General features: G+C 48.3%; 3 protein-coding genes across 5 annotated transcripts in view; 2 read left to right on the forward strand and 1 right to left on the reverse strand.

The window, feature by feature from the left end:
- TRIM72 (tripartite motif containing 72) overlaps window positions 1-2,558 on the reverse strand; it is a 16,355-nt gene extending 13,797 nt beyond the window's left edge. For 2 of the 3 annotated variants that reach the window (XM_045543256.1, XM_045543254.1), the window contains exon 1: window positions 1,532-2,558. The gene's annotated coding sequence lies outside the window, so the exon portion shown is untranslated. Of the gene's footprint in view, window positions 1-480; window positions 678-1,531 lie in introns of those variants that run through there. The other variant, XM_045543255.1, reaches the window with a different exon arrangement.
- On the forward strand, window positions 1,151-1,761 carry LOC123632690 (uncharacterized protein C11orf98-like). The gene has a single exon (XM_045543259.1). The coding sequence runs from the start codon at window positions 1,151-1,153 to the stop codon at window positions 1,520-1,522; it is 372 nt and encodes a 123-aa protein (XP_045399215.1). The 3' UTR covers window positions 1,523-1,761.
- A 31-nt stretch (window positions 2,559-2,589) lies between the features above and the next one.
- On the forward strand, window positions 2,590-3,846 carry PYCARD (PYD and CARD domain containing). Its single transcript, XM_045543258.1, has 3 exons — window positions 2,590-2,905; window positions 3,139-3,195; window positions 3,502-3,846. Exons 1-3 carry the CDS (start codon window positions 2,632-2,634, stop codon window positions 3,750-3,752), a joined length of 582 nt encoding a protein of 193 aa, XP_045399214.1. The 5' UTR covers window positions 2,590-2,631; the 3' UTR covers window positions 3,753-3,846.
- Window positions 3,847-11,811: the final 7,965 nt, after the last annotated feature.

Genomic DNA, 11,811 nt, shown 5'->3' on the forward strand with positions numbered 1-11,811 from the left:
TGGGGTTAGGAAGACGTGTCCTTCTGGCCACAGTGCACAAAATGTATTGGAGATTCTAGAACAGACCAGTGAGAAGGCATAATAATAAACTGCCATGAGCCAAGGAACACTGGCTGTTGCACCATAAGTGCTGCCCACGGTGAGGACGTTGCCCAGCCTGTGTGGGCGATGTGCTCCAAGGATAGGGAGCAGTGCCCTGCTAGCTAGAAGGCAACATGCTGCAGGCATCACAGCCTCATTCATTCCTTCACTCAGCAGATGTTTACTGAGCACCTGTTATGTACCAGGTACTTTCTTGATGCTGGAGATTCAATAATGAATAAGACAGACAAGGTCCCTGACCCTCATGGAGCTCACATTCTAGTCAGGGGATGAATGCCCAATAAATAAATAAATGTATGTCAGGGTCATATCACAAGAAGGCATAGTGATTGTTATAACCCAGATGAGAAGAAAAACTGAAGGATTCCCAATACCCACCTAGGAAGTAGAACCAGGTTTCAAACTAAGGACTGTGTGGCTTCAAGTCCATGGTCTTTTATCTTCTGGAAGCTGCCTGTCTTTGAAGAGCTTGTATGTAAGGCACACCTTCCAGTTACTAGTATCCTTCCTTGAGCCACAAGGCCCATTCATTCAGTATTCATTCCAGAAATATTTGTAGGACACCATTCTGGATGCTAAGGATCTAACAATGATCTGGACAGACACGATGTGCAGAGTGGCAGGGAAGAGCGGTGCTAAACAAGCACAGCATTAGTTACACTTGCTATGAGAGCTACAGATAAGTAGCAGGTGTTACGAACTAGCCTGGGAATGCCTCTAAGCCTGGTCTCCCAGAGGTAGTGACATTTAACTTGAGACCTAAAATCTCAGGCATTTGCCAGACAAAGAAGGAAAAGATTTCAAGGTGGAGGGAACAGCATGCACAAAGGTTTGCACTTGATCTTAGCCTAAAGGCCAAAAGGCGATTATGCATGTGCAAAGCTTTGGAGAGCAAAGGAGCCTGGCACGTGTGAGAAACTGAGAGGCCATAGTGGCTGGAGCTTGGAGATGGAGAGAAAGCAGGGTGTGGTGCAAGACAAGGGTAGGGAGGCCCCAGGGGCCAGACCAGCTGACCTTCCCAGCCATGTTAAGAGCAAATTAGGAGACCATGGGGGCTCCTGGGGGAAAGATCAACCGGCCCGGAACGGAACTGAAGAAGAAGCTGTTCAAGCGCCGGCGGGTGTTGAACCGGGAGCGGCGACTGAAGCACCAGGTGGTTGGGGCTGTGATAGACGAGGGGCTGATCACGCGGCACCACCTCAAGAAGCGGGTGTCCAGTGCACGTGCCAACATTACTCTTCCGGGGAAGAAGCGCAGGAAACTCCTCCAGCAGATCCAGCTTGCCCAGAAAGAGAAGGCAGCCATGGAAGTGGAAGCTCCTTCAAAGCCAGCCAGAACTAGTGAAGCACAGCCCAAACGGCAAAAGAAGACAAAACCCCCCCATGATGTAGACATGAAGGACCTTGAAGATGAGAGCTAAAGTTCTTACCTTTTTCACCAGGATATTCTCAGCTGGAGCCATAAGGACTACGGAGGTTGTTTCAGAGGACTTTGGAGAAAGCATTGGCCCTTTTCAACTCTCCCCAGATTCCTCTTCCATAATGGCTTACTGACCTCCCCTGGAGGGATGTGTTGGGAGGGAAGAGGGTACAAAAGAAAGATTGGAGAGGGGTCTGCCCAGTAGTCAACTCCATTTGTAATAAAGCCCTAGACCTCTGACTGAAAAAAAAAAAAAAAAGAGCAAATTAAAGATTATGGGCACAGTAGAGGCTCCAATGCCAGCTCACACCATCTTTCACCTGCTTTTGTGGGTCAAGCCCCTTGGCCCAGAGGAGCGGGCTCTCCACCCATAACTTTCCCTCCAGTTGAGAATTTCCTCAACCAGTGGGTCTTATCATCACTTCACAAGAAATTCAGCTCCTGGGATCAAATTCTGACTCCCCAGAAAGCATCTGGCAAGGTTTCAGGAGCTGTCAGATTGCCCATGTTATATTGGAATGTTATTAAGTGGCTAAATATTAACATCCCCATTTTACAGATAATGAAACTGAGGCTCAGAGAGAGAAAGCACACACAGTTACCCTCCACCCATTTTTAAACCTTATTTCTCCCCAGTATGTGGATTTTGGGAAGCTGATTCTAAGACTCTGGGACATGAACGGAAGAATCCTAAGGTTCGGGGAAATGTGGAGATTTCAGGGTTCTAGAACTCTTAAGATTCTAACCTCGGTGCTCCAATAAACTCAGTGAGCAAGCCCAGGTTCCCGGTCTGTGCTAGCTGGTGCAAGCCCAGAGACGCAGCCCCTCTCTGCCCCCTCTCCGGTTCCAGCCCAAGGACGCACCCCTCCCATCCCCTGACCGCCCAAGTCCAGAGGCCTCGGTGGGCGGGAACTAAGGGGTTAAGTCGGGAGCGACTGTTGCTGGAGGGCAACGGGCTGAGGCCGAGTCAGGAGACCAGAGACAGGAGTGGGGGAGGCGGGGAGTCCCAGGACCCGCCCCGTAGCAGACTTCCTGGTCGGCGGCAGGCGGGCAGAGTGAGAGGCGGCGGCGGCGGCGGCGGCGGCGGCGGCGGCGGGGGACCCCGGAGCCATGGGGTGCGCGCGCGACGCCATCCTGGAGGCGCTGGAGAACCTGACGGCCGACGAGCTCAAGAAGTTCAAGCTGAAGCTGCTGTCAGTACCGCTGCGCGACGGCTACGGGCGCATCCCGCGGGGGTCGCTGCTGCCCATGGACGCCGTGGACCTCACCGACAAGCTCGTCAGCTTCTACCTGGAGGGGTATGGAGCCGAGCTCACGGCGGCCGTGCTCCGCAACATGGGCATGCAGGAGATGGCTGAGCGGCTGCAGGAGGTGACGCTCAAGGGTGAGCTCCCCAATGTCCCCTAACCTACCCCAAATTTTTTCCCTCCCCCAGAAAGTTTGCCCCTCAGGTTCTTCCGCTTTCTGTTCCTCCTACCCTCTAAAACAAAGCTCCTCCGCTGACAAAGCTTCCTGTACTTGGCCCTGAACTTGGCATCCCGACCAAGGGTATGGCCCACTTCAGAGAAACTGGAGGGAAGGTAGGAAGGGAAGGGGACCACTTGACTCTTCTTACAGGTCCTGGAGCTGCTCCAGCTGGGATCAAGGCCCCTACACAGACAGCAGCAAAGCCAGGTGAGTCCTCCACACCCAACCTTGCCTGCCTGGGCCCTCTCCAGCCCCACCACGCCCCTGCACAGCCTACCTGTTGTCCCACAGCCAGAGCAAGGCTGGGCTGACCCTGCCCACCCACCCACTCACACTCCTCCCCAGGCACAGAGCCTGGCGGGAGGGAAAAGGGGAGACACAAAGTTGGACTCATCACTGCACCCTCTAAGCCCCACCACTGCAGTCTGCAGAGGAATTTCTGAAGAAAGCTGTGTCCAGCAAGAACAGGCCCACCCTGGGTGCTGGTTCAGTTGTCCTCCCTCCCACCCCCAGCACTGCACTTTGTGGACCAGCACCGGGCAGCGCTCATCACGCGGGTGACAGACGTCGACGGGGTGCTGGATGCTCTGTATGGGAAGGTCCTGAGCGAGGAGCAGTACCAGGCAGTGCGGGCAGAGAGCACCAATCCAACGAAGATGAGGAAGCTCTTCAGCTTTGCTCCAGCCTGGAACCAGACCTGTAAGGACTTGCTCCTCCAGGCCTTAAGGGAGACCCAGCCCTACCTGGTGGCCGACCTGGAGTAGAATCGAGGCATCTCCCCAGCAGTGGCCCCAAACTCAACCCCTGGCAATTCCAGCCCGAGTCTCTGATTTTTTTAAACAGTGTATGAAAAACCTGCTTTTGCTGTGTGTTTTTCCTATTTCCAGACTGGAAGCACGCACAGAGCTAAGCTAGGTTTCCAAAGGCTGCACAGGCTCAGGTGATGCTCGCCCTAGTTTCAGCGTTTCTAGGAGCTCAGGCTCCCAAATCCTTCCTCCACTCTTCCTGCCTCGCGGTGCCACTCCAAAAGGTCTGTCCTTGAGGAGATTATAGATAACAATCCTGTGGCCAAGGTCTAAAGGTTAAAAGAGGCAAGTACAAAGGGGCCTGAAACTGTGGGGAGCAGATTTGTCAGACGCATTAAAAACAGACTAAAGTTTCTTACCTTTCACTTTTTCAACAGAGGGGGAAAAATGAGAAATTAGAGTGATTTTCAGAGGGGGACATTAGAACAGTAAGCATAGGACAGAAGAGTACAAGCCACCAAATATAATTCCAGGGTTCCTCCTGGCACTGGCACTAGCAGGCTTAAATGCTCCCTCTGTTCTCCCCCAACCCTGGAAGAAGGGTTATAGGTCACACTTTGCCCAGAAAACATGCCAACCACAAAAGCAAATTTTTAGGAAATGAGTTCTGGTAGCTGTTTCACTTCTTGATGCACTTTTTGCTTACAAAGAAAAATATGAGGCCTGGCGGGGTGGCTCACGCCTGTAATCCTAGCACTCTGGGAAGCCAAAGTGGGCAGATCGTTTGACCTCAGGAGTTCAACACCAGCCTGAGCAAGAGCGAGACCCCGTCTCTACTAAAAAATAGAAGGAAATTAGCTGGACAACTAAAAATATATAGAAAAAATTAGCCGGGCATGGTGGCGCATGCCTGTCATCCCAGCTACTTGGGAGGCTGAGGCAGGAGGATGGCTTGAGCCCAGGAGTCTGAGGTTGCTGTGAACTAGGCTGATACCACAGCACTCCAGCCTGGGCAACAGAGACTCTGTCTTCAAAAAAAAATGAGTATTTCTCTCCAGGAAATACTTAAAGGGCACTTAAGGGGTCTTTCCAAAGGCTGTTTAGGATCCTAGGACTATATCTTGAGAACACACTGCACCCAACCCCTTCTGGCCTTGAAGGTTGTCTGAAGAAACAGGCAGAATATCTGTAAGGCCCAGCATCCCATCCTTAGAAACCATCCAACAACCACTTTCCAAACCCCCACTGGGTTTACATCTAATCATGTCTTGCCTGTAAACGGCCTCCCACTGGTCCTCCCTGCCCCTAGTCTACCTCACCTCCAAGCACCAAAGTAATCAAAACTGATGGCAACAGACTCCCTTTTCACAGAAAACCTAAGCTGTTTCTAGCCTGGCCCTTAACCCCATCCAACCTCTCCTCTCCTCTCCTCACATACCCCACAATCCCTGCAGCACTATTTGTTCACTAGGACTCACTGCTTGCCCAGAGCCCTAGCACATGCTGATCCCTCAGCTCTGGACACTTTGAAATCTTCTACCTGCCCCAGAATGCCCACAGGGGTACCTTCCTCGAACTCTGACACACTTCCTACAGTGTCCCTATGGCAAAGCAAACCACTGTCATGGTCTACTTTCATAAAAGATTCTATTAGATTGAACCCCATTAATAAGAAATACCTAGCCCGGTGCGATGGCTCACACCTGTTATCCCAGAGACTCAGGCAAAAGTGGGAGGATTGCTTGAGGCTGAGAGATCAAAATCAGCCTGGGCAACATAGCAAGACTTCTGTCTGTAAAAAAAAAACAAAAAATTTCTAATTAGGTAGGTGTGGTGGCGCATGCCTGTAGTCCCAGCTACTTAGGAGGCTGAGGTGGGGATTACTTGAGCCCAGAAGTTCAAGGTTACAGTGAGCTATGATTAGGCCACTATACTGCAGCCTGGGCGACAGAGACACTGTATCCAAAAAAAAAAAACTGGTGGAACTCTTCCTTGCACAACAGATACCGTCCCCTTAAAGAGTAGCTACAAAACCAGTGCAGGCCTCAGGCAAAGCAGTGATAAAAAAATTTCTGGGCGAGGGGGTCCCTTTTGTCTTTGGAGGTGGGGAGAAAACTCAAAGACTTCTACCAGAAGTCCGCTCAGACTTTAGGGATAGCACAGTGGTTAACGGCAAAAGTTCTACAGTCACAAGAGGATTCAAATCCCAGCTCTACCTCTCAGTAAGCTAATGTGCTTCAGCAACCCCTCTGTACAGTAAGGATAACAGGACTTTGCTCATCACCCAACAGCAACTGGCCTGTAGTAAGTACACCTAAGTGTTACTATCTCCACTAGAATGTTTCTGTTCCCAGCCCCCCAATGACTTAGAATAGCATCTGAGCACCCATGTGTCCCAAGACCAATCCAGAGTGTCCCTCTGGCATCACCATCAGGTTTGTTCTGTCACTCCCCATCCTGGTGGTGGTTCTCTCAATGGTTTTGGAAGGCCCGGCCGCAGTCCAGATGGCCCCAGACATCTCCAGCACCATGCAGTGCATCCCAGACAAGCTGCAGGACAACAACGCTCAGGAGGCCACTGACCACATCAAACAGTGATGTTCCTGCCAATACCAAGAACTAGTTTTCAGAGACATTTAACGAAGTGAAGGAGCAACTCAAAATTACCTTCTCCTGAACACGTGGAGAGTCACTCACTCTTCTTTGTGGCCACACAGACATTTCCCAGCCCAGCCACTGTGCTGCGGGCACCCTCCATGATGCCCCAGATTTCCCTGCACTAATAAAAACCCCAGAGGAAAAAAAACAAAATAGCATCTGACACAATAAACATTTTTTTTTGCTCAAATCTCCCATTCAAGCTTCTCAAGACTTTAAAAAAAGAAGAAGCAGAATAGAAGCCAGTGTTGGGTGGGCCTGTGGTAATTAGAAGAACCCACATGTGGGGGCCACCCTTCCTTTTTCTTGGCTCCTAGCTAGCACTGTTTACATAGAAAGTTTTGTACAAAGTCAAGTTCCCCTTCAGGGGAAGGTGGGGAGGAGAGCAAGATGCATCTTTGAAAAAAAACTCTAGAATGTTACTCTAAGTTAAAGTGTTGAACCAGCAGCACAAATACCACCAGAGAGCCTGTCAGAAATGCCCATCTTGGGCCCCACCTGGACCTACTGAATTGGTTGACATTTCAACAGAATTGCCAAGAGATTCATACATCCATCCAAGTTAGACATACATACAGTACTCCTCCTGATACTCAGGGGATAAGTTTTAAGACCCCCAGTGGATCTTTGAAACCCCTAATAGTACTGAACCCTATATACACTGTTTTTTTCCTAAACATATATACCTATGATAAAATTTAGTTTACAAATTAAAGAGAGAGAAACAATAATAAAAGAACTATAATATACCATACATGGCTGGGTGCAACGACTCATGCCTGTAATCCCAGCACTTTGGGAGGCGGAGGCAGGAGGATCACTTAATTCCAGGAGTTTGAGACCAGCCTGGGCAACACAGCAAGACCTCATCTCCACAAAAGTTTAAAATTAGCCAAGCATGGTGGCAAACGCCTGTAGTCCCAACTACTTGGGAGGCTGAGGCAGGAGGATGGCTTGGGCCCAGGAGTTCAAGATTGCAGTGAGCTATGATCATGCCACTGCACTCCAGCCTGGGCAAAAGAATAAGAAAAATGACTGTGCTCTCTCTCAAAATACAGAAAAATCTCTCTCAAATGAAAACTTAGTTCCAGCCATCTCAAACCAAGAAAGGTTTGCAGAGGCCTTCCCACATTGAATGGGGATTTGCCTTTTACTCAGGAACACTGCAAACCGGGTAGGTCAGCTTTCCCTGAAACTCTGGAAAATCAAAACAAAACAAACAAGAAAAAGCCCTGTAAAGCCAAAGATCTAACGCCACATCGCTACTCTGAAGGTGCTGCACTGAAGCTCTAAGGACACTGTTGAACAGCTACAAGAAATCCTTCCACACCGGGCGCGGTGGCTCACGCCTGTAATCCTAGCCCTCTGGGAGGCCGAGGCGGGTGGATCGCTCGAGGTCAGGAGTTCAAGACCAGCCTGAGTGAGACCCCGTCTCTACTAAAAATAGAAAGAAATTATCTGGCCAACTAAAAATACATATAGCAAAAAAAAAATTAGCCGGGCATGGTGGCACATGCCTGTAGTCCCAGCTACTCGGGAGGCTGAGGCAGTAGGATCGCTTAAGCCCAGGAGTGTGAGGTTGCTGTGAGCTAGGCTGAAGCCATGGCACTCTAGCCTGGGCAACAAAGACTCTGAGACTCTGCCTCAAAAAAAAAAAAAAAATCCTTCCAATTATGCAACACTGCCACCCCTTGGTGAGGTCTGCAAGGGCAGGAGGCCACCTAAAAACAGCCCCTGCTCCATTCAAAGGTTCAAAGTTTATCCTCATACTGAGGATAACCCTTCCCCAAAGCAGCCAAGCTTGGCTCCCTGTACAGCACTAGCACTCTCAAGTAGGTAGGCACAGCACACCCTCAGTCTTCAACCCAATAGCTCAAGCTTCTTTCCTCTGCCTCTAGCCCCTATACTGGTGGCCCTCAATTGTTTTCCAGTTAAAGGAGCCCTCCCTCTCTAGAGCCCCAAGATTTAGAGCTAAAGCCACAATCTAAGGAGCCCAGAGAACACTAACCATCAGCAGAAAGCACTATTTCTCTCAGCTCCCAACTTCTGCTCATAAACTACATCCTTTCTGCAAGTCTGCTCCTGCCTCAAGGATACTGGAAATTTTAGACTCAATGGTCTCCAAAAGTTCTAACACCTCAAGACTGAGGGTCCAATATGTCAAAACACCCTAAAGCCAAATGAGCCAACAAGATCCACTTGACAACACTCTGTTCTTATATACCAGCACCATGAAGATCAGACTTTAGATGAACATAATTATTGTGGAAACTACTAAACCTAAAATCATTTCAAAATAAAGTCTGAAAAGATGAAAGGAAAAGAGGCTTTTTAAGTACTGAGGACCCAAAGGTAGAAAAGGGGGCCTGAACTGTGGAAAGACTATTTGGGGAGAAATGACTGCAGATGAGACCCCATATGCCACACTGATTCCAGCCTCTCTTGCAGACTAGTAAAATTAGAGAGATCATGTTACAGACCCCATGGTAGGTGGTTAAGAAGGATAAGAAATGAGATACCACCTCACACCTGTTGGAATGACTACTATCAAAAAGATTAAAGGGTTGGCAAGGATGTGTACACTGTTGGTGGGATTGTGGATTAATACAGTCATTATGGAAAACAGTATGAAGATTCCTCAAAAAAAGAAAACTAAAAGTACCACATGATACAGCAATACCACTTCTGGGTATATATCCAAAGGAACTGAAATAAATATGTCAAAGAGACGTCTACACTCCTGTGTACACTGCACCATTATTCACAGTAGCCAAGATACGGAAACCAAAGTGCCCATCAATAGACTGGATTTTTAAAACATGGTATATACACAATGGAATACTCAGCTTTTTAATTAAAAAGGAAATTCTGTCATTTGCAATATGGATGAATCTAGAAGACATTATGCTAAATGAAATAAGCCAAGCACAGAAAGACTGCACAAACTCACTGGCATATAGAATATCAAAAAGAAAAAAAAATCAAACTCATAAAAGTAGAGAGTAGTAGAATGAGGGTTACCAGAGGCTGGGGGTAGGTAGAGCAGGGAAAAGAGAAATGTAGGTCAGAGGCTACAAAGTTTCAATTAGGAAACGTTCTGGTGATCTGCTGCACAGCACAGTGGGACTACAGTTGATAATAATGTATTACAAGACAGGCACATGGTGGCATGCCTGTAAGTCCCAGTGACTCTTAAGGCTAATAACGACATCACTTGGTCCCAAGAGTTCGAGTCCAGCCTGGGTAACACAGCAAGACCCCTCATATCTAAATACTTATTTCAAAATTGCTAAGAGATTTTAAATGTTCTCACCACAAAGAAGTAAGTGCATGATGTGATATTAGCCAGATTTGATCATTCCAAAATATATGCTTGTATTGAAACACCACACTGTATTCCATAAATATATACAACTATTATTTGTCAAATAAAAACAATTATTTTTAAAAGGTAAGAGACTACAAGCAGGAAGAAACATGACTAAAGGTGGAATCATGTGTCAAGACTCATGGGGATGGACCTTACCTCCTGACCAATCCAGCTGTCACTGACTGAACCACAGCCTCACAACCAAGTTACTGAGACCCAGGCAGGCCACGCATGTGATGAGAGCAAAAAAGCTGAAGAGGCTAACTGAGGACTCAATCAAGGGAGGAGGCAAACAGACCTACACAGGGCACCTCTCCCCACCCTCCTCAGTTCTTCCCAGTTAGCTTGTCCCAATTTCAATTTCAACTCACAAAAGCCAAGCACCAAGTGCTTCAAGATTGCACTGTTTTCCAATAGTTCAGTAATAATGACGTATCTTTGGAACACAAAGGACTAGTCTAAAATCCTTACATACTAGAGAACTATGTATGACTGGCAGTTTCTAGCAGGGAACGCAGCAAAGACCAGAGGGCCCAAACTCCAAACCCCATGGATCTCACTTTCTCACCAAGGATGAACTGACAAGAACCAGCTTCTCAGACACCAACATTCTGTCCACTGTTAGCTGTCTTCACCCACTCTCCTAGAAAAGCCCCCAAAACTGTCCAAACTGGATCCACCCATTATCAGTCACCTGGGACCTTTTTTTTTTTTTTTTAACTTTTTTAAAGATGGGGTCTTCCTTTGTTGCCTAGGCTTGTCTCAAAACTTCAAGCTCAAGCAATCCTGCCACCTTAGCCTCCCAAGTAGCTGGGATTACAGGCATGCACAACCACCTAGCCCTCTATCCTTTTACTTAAGGCTAAGGCCAATCACAATCACTAAAACCTGTTCAAGGACACAAGAACTTGACACTAGTCCCAGTAATCAGGTCTTCCAAGGACCTCCAACCTCCTTCACTCCTACCAAGAGGGATCAAGGGACCACAACCAAGCCCTAAGATTAGAACCCTACTAGGTGAACCAGCAACAGTGAACTACTCAGAGACATCACAACAGGCCACTTAAACCAATCAGCAGAGACAGGGAGAAAACCACTGCCACATCCTTGGCTCTAAATCTGAGGGTTTCTCTGCATGTACTAAATTCAATAAACCAAATCAGGCCAGGAACAGTGGCTCACACCCATAATCCCAGCTTTGGAAGGCCGAGGCAGGACAATCAATTGCTTCAGATCAGAAAGTTCAAGATTGGCCTGGGCAACACAGTGAGACATTGTCTCTGCAATAAATAAAAAAATTAGCTGAGTATGGTGATGCACACCTGTACCAGCTACTCAGAAGGCTAAGGTGGGAGGAACCCTTGAGCCCAAGAGTTTGAGGTTACAGTGGGCTATGATCACACAACTATATTTCAGTCTGGGCAACAGAGCAAGACTCTGTCTCAAAAAACAAAAGCCAGCCAAGTCAAAGCAATGCCTGCTAAGATCCACTTGGCAATACTTTCTCAGTTTTTATACACCAGGCCACTCTCAACCTACCTTTTTTGGGGGACAGAGTCTCGCTCAGTCACCCAGGCCAGAGTCCTGTGGCATCAGCCGAGTTCACAGCAACCTCAAGCTCCTGGGCTCAAGTGGATCCTCCTGCCTGAGCCGCCCAAGTAGCTGGGACTACGGGTGTGTACCACCTTTCCCTGTTTTTCTATTTTTAGTAGAGACAGGGTCTTGCTCTTGCTCAGGCTGGTCTTAACTCCTGACCTCAAGCAATCCTCCTGCCTCAGCCTCCCAGACTGCTAGGATTACAGGTGTGAGCCACCACGTCCAGCCTCAACCTACTCTTAATTAGAGCACCCCCACTCCAACAGGGAGGGTGTGGTAAAGCAGCTAGCTATTCCTTTTCACAAAGCCATTGGTTTCTCTGCTTCAAATCAGAGATCTGAGGATGAAGGAGCAACCCTTCTCTAGAAAACATACTTTATCACACTTCAACAGGCCGGGTGTGGTAGCTCACGCCTGTAATCCTACCACTCTGGGAGGCCGAGGCAGGAGGAT

The sequence above is a fragment of the Lemur catta genome, chromosome 2 (genome assembly GCF_020740605.2).
Source record: "Lemur catta isolate mLemCat1 chromosome 2, mLemCat1.pri, whole genome shotgun sequence".
Classification (NCBI taxonomy): domain Eukaryota; kingdom Metazoa; phylum Chordata; class Mammalia; order Primates; family Lemuridae; genus Lemur; species Lemur catta.

What these genes read in the sequence shown, in the direction of transcription:
- LOC123632690 (XM_045543259.1), top strand. Translation starts at nt 1,151, where the DNA reads ATGGGGGCTCCTGGGGGAAAGATCAACCGGCCCGGAACGGAACTGAAG.
- PYCARD (XM_045543258.1), top strand. Translation starts at nt 2,632, where the DNA reads ATGGGGTGCGCGCGCGACGCCATCCTGGAGGCGCTGGAGAACCTGACG. An exon ending in GCAGGAGGTGACGCTCAAGG is followed by an intron (nt 2,906 to 3,138) that starts GTGAGCTCCCCA and finishes CTCTTCTTACAG; the next exon opens with GTCCTGGAGCTGCTCCAGCT. An exon ending in ACAGACAGCAGCAAAGCCAG is followed by an intron (nt 3,196 to 3,501) that starts GTGAGTCCTCCA and finishes TCCCACCCCCAG; the next exon opens with CACTGCACTTTGTGGACCAG.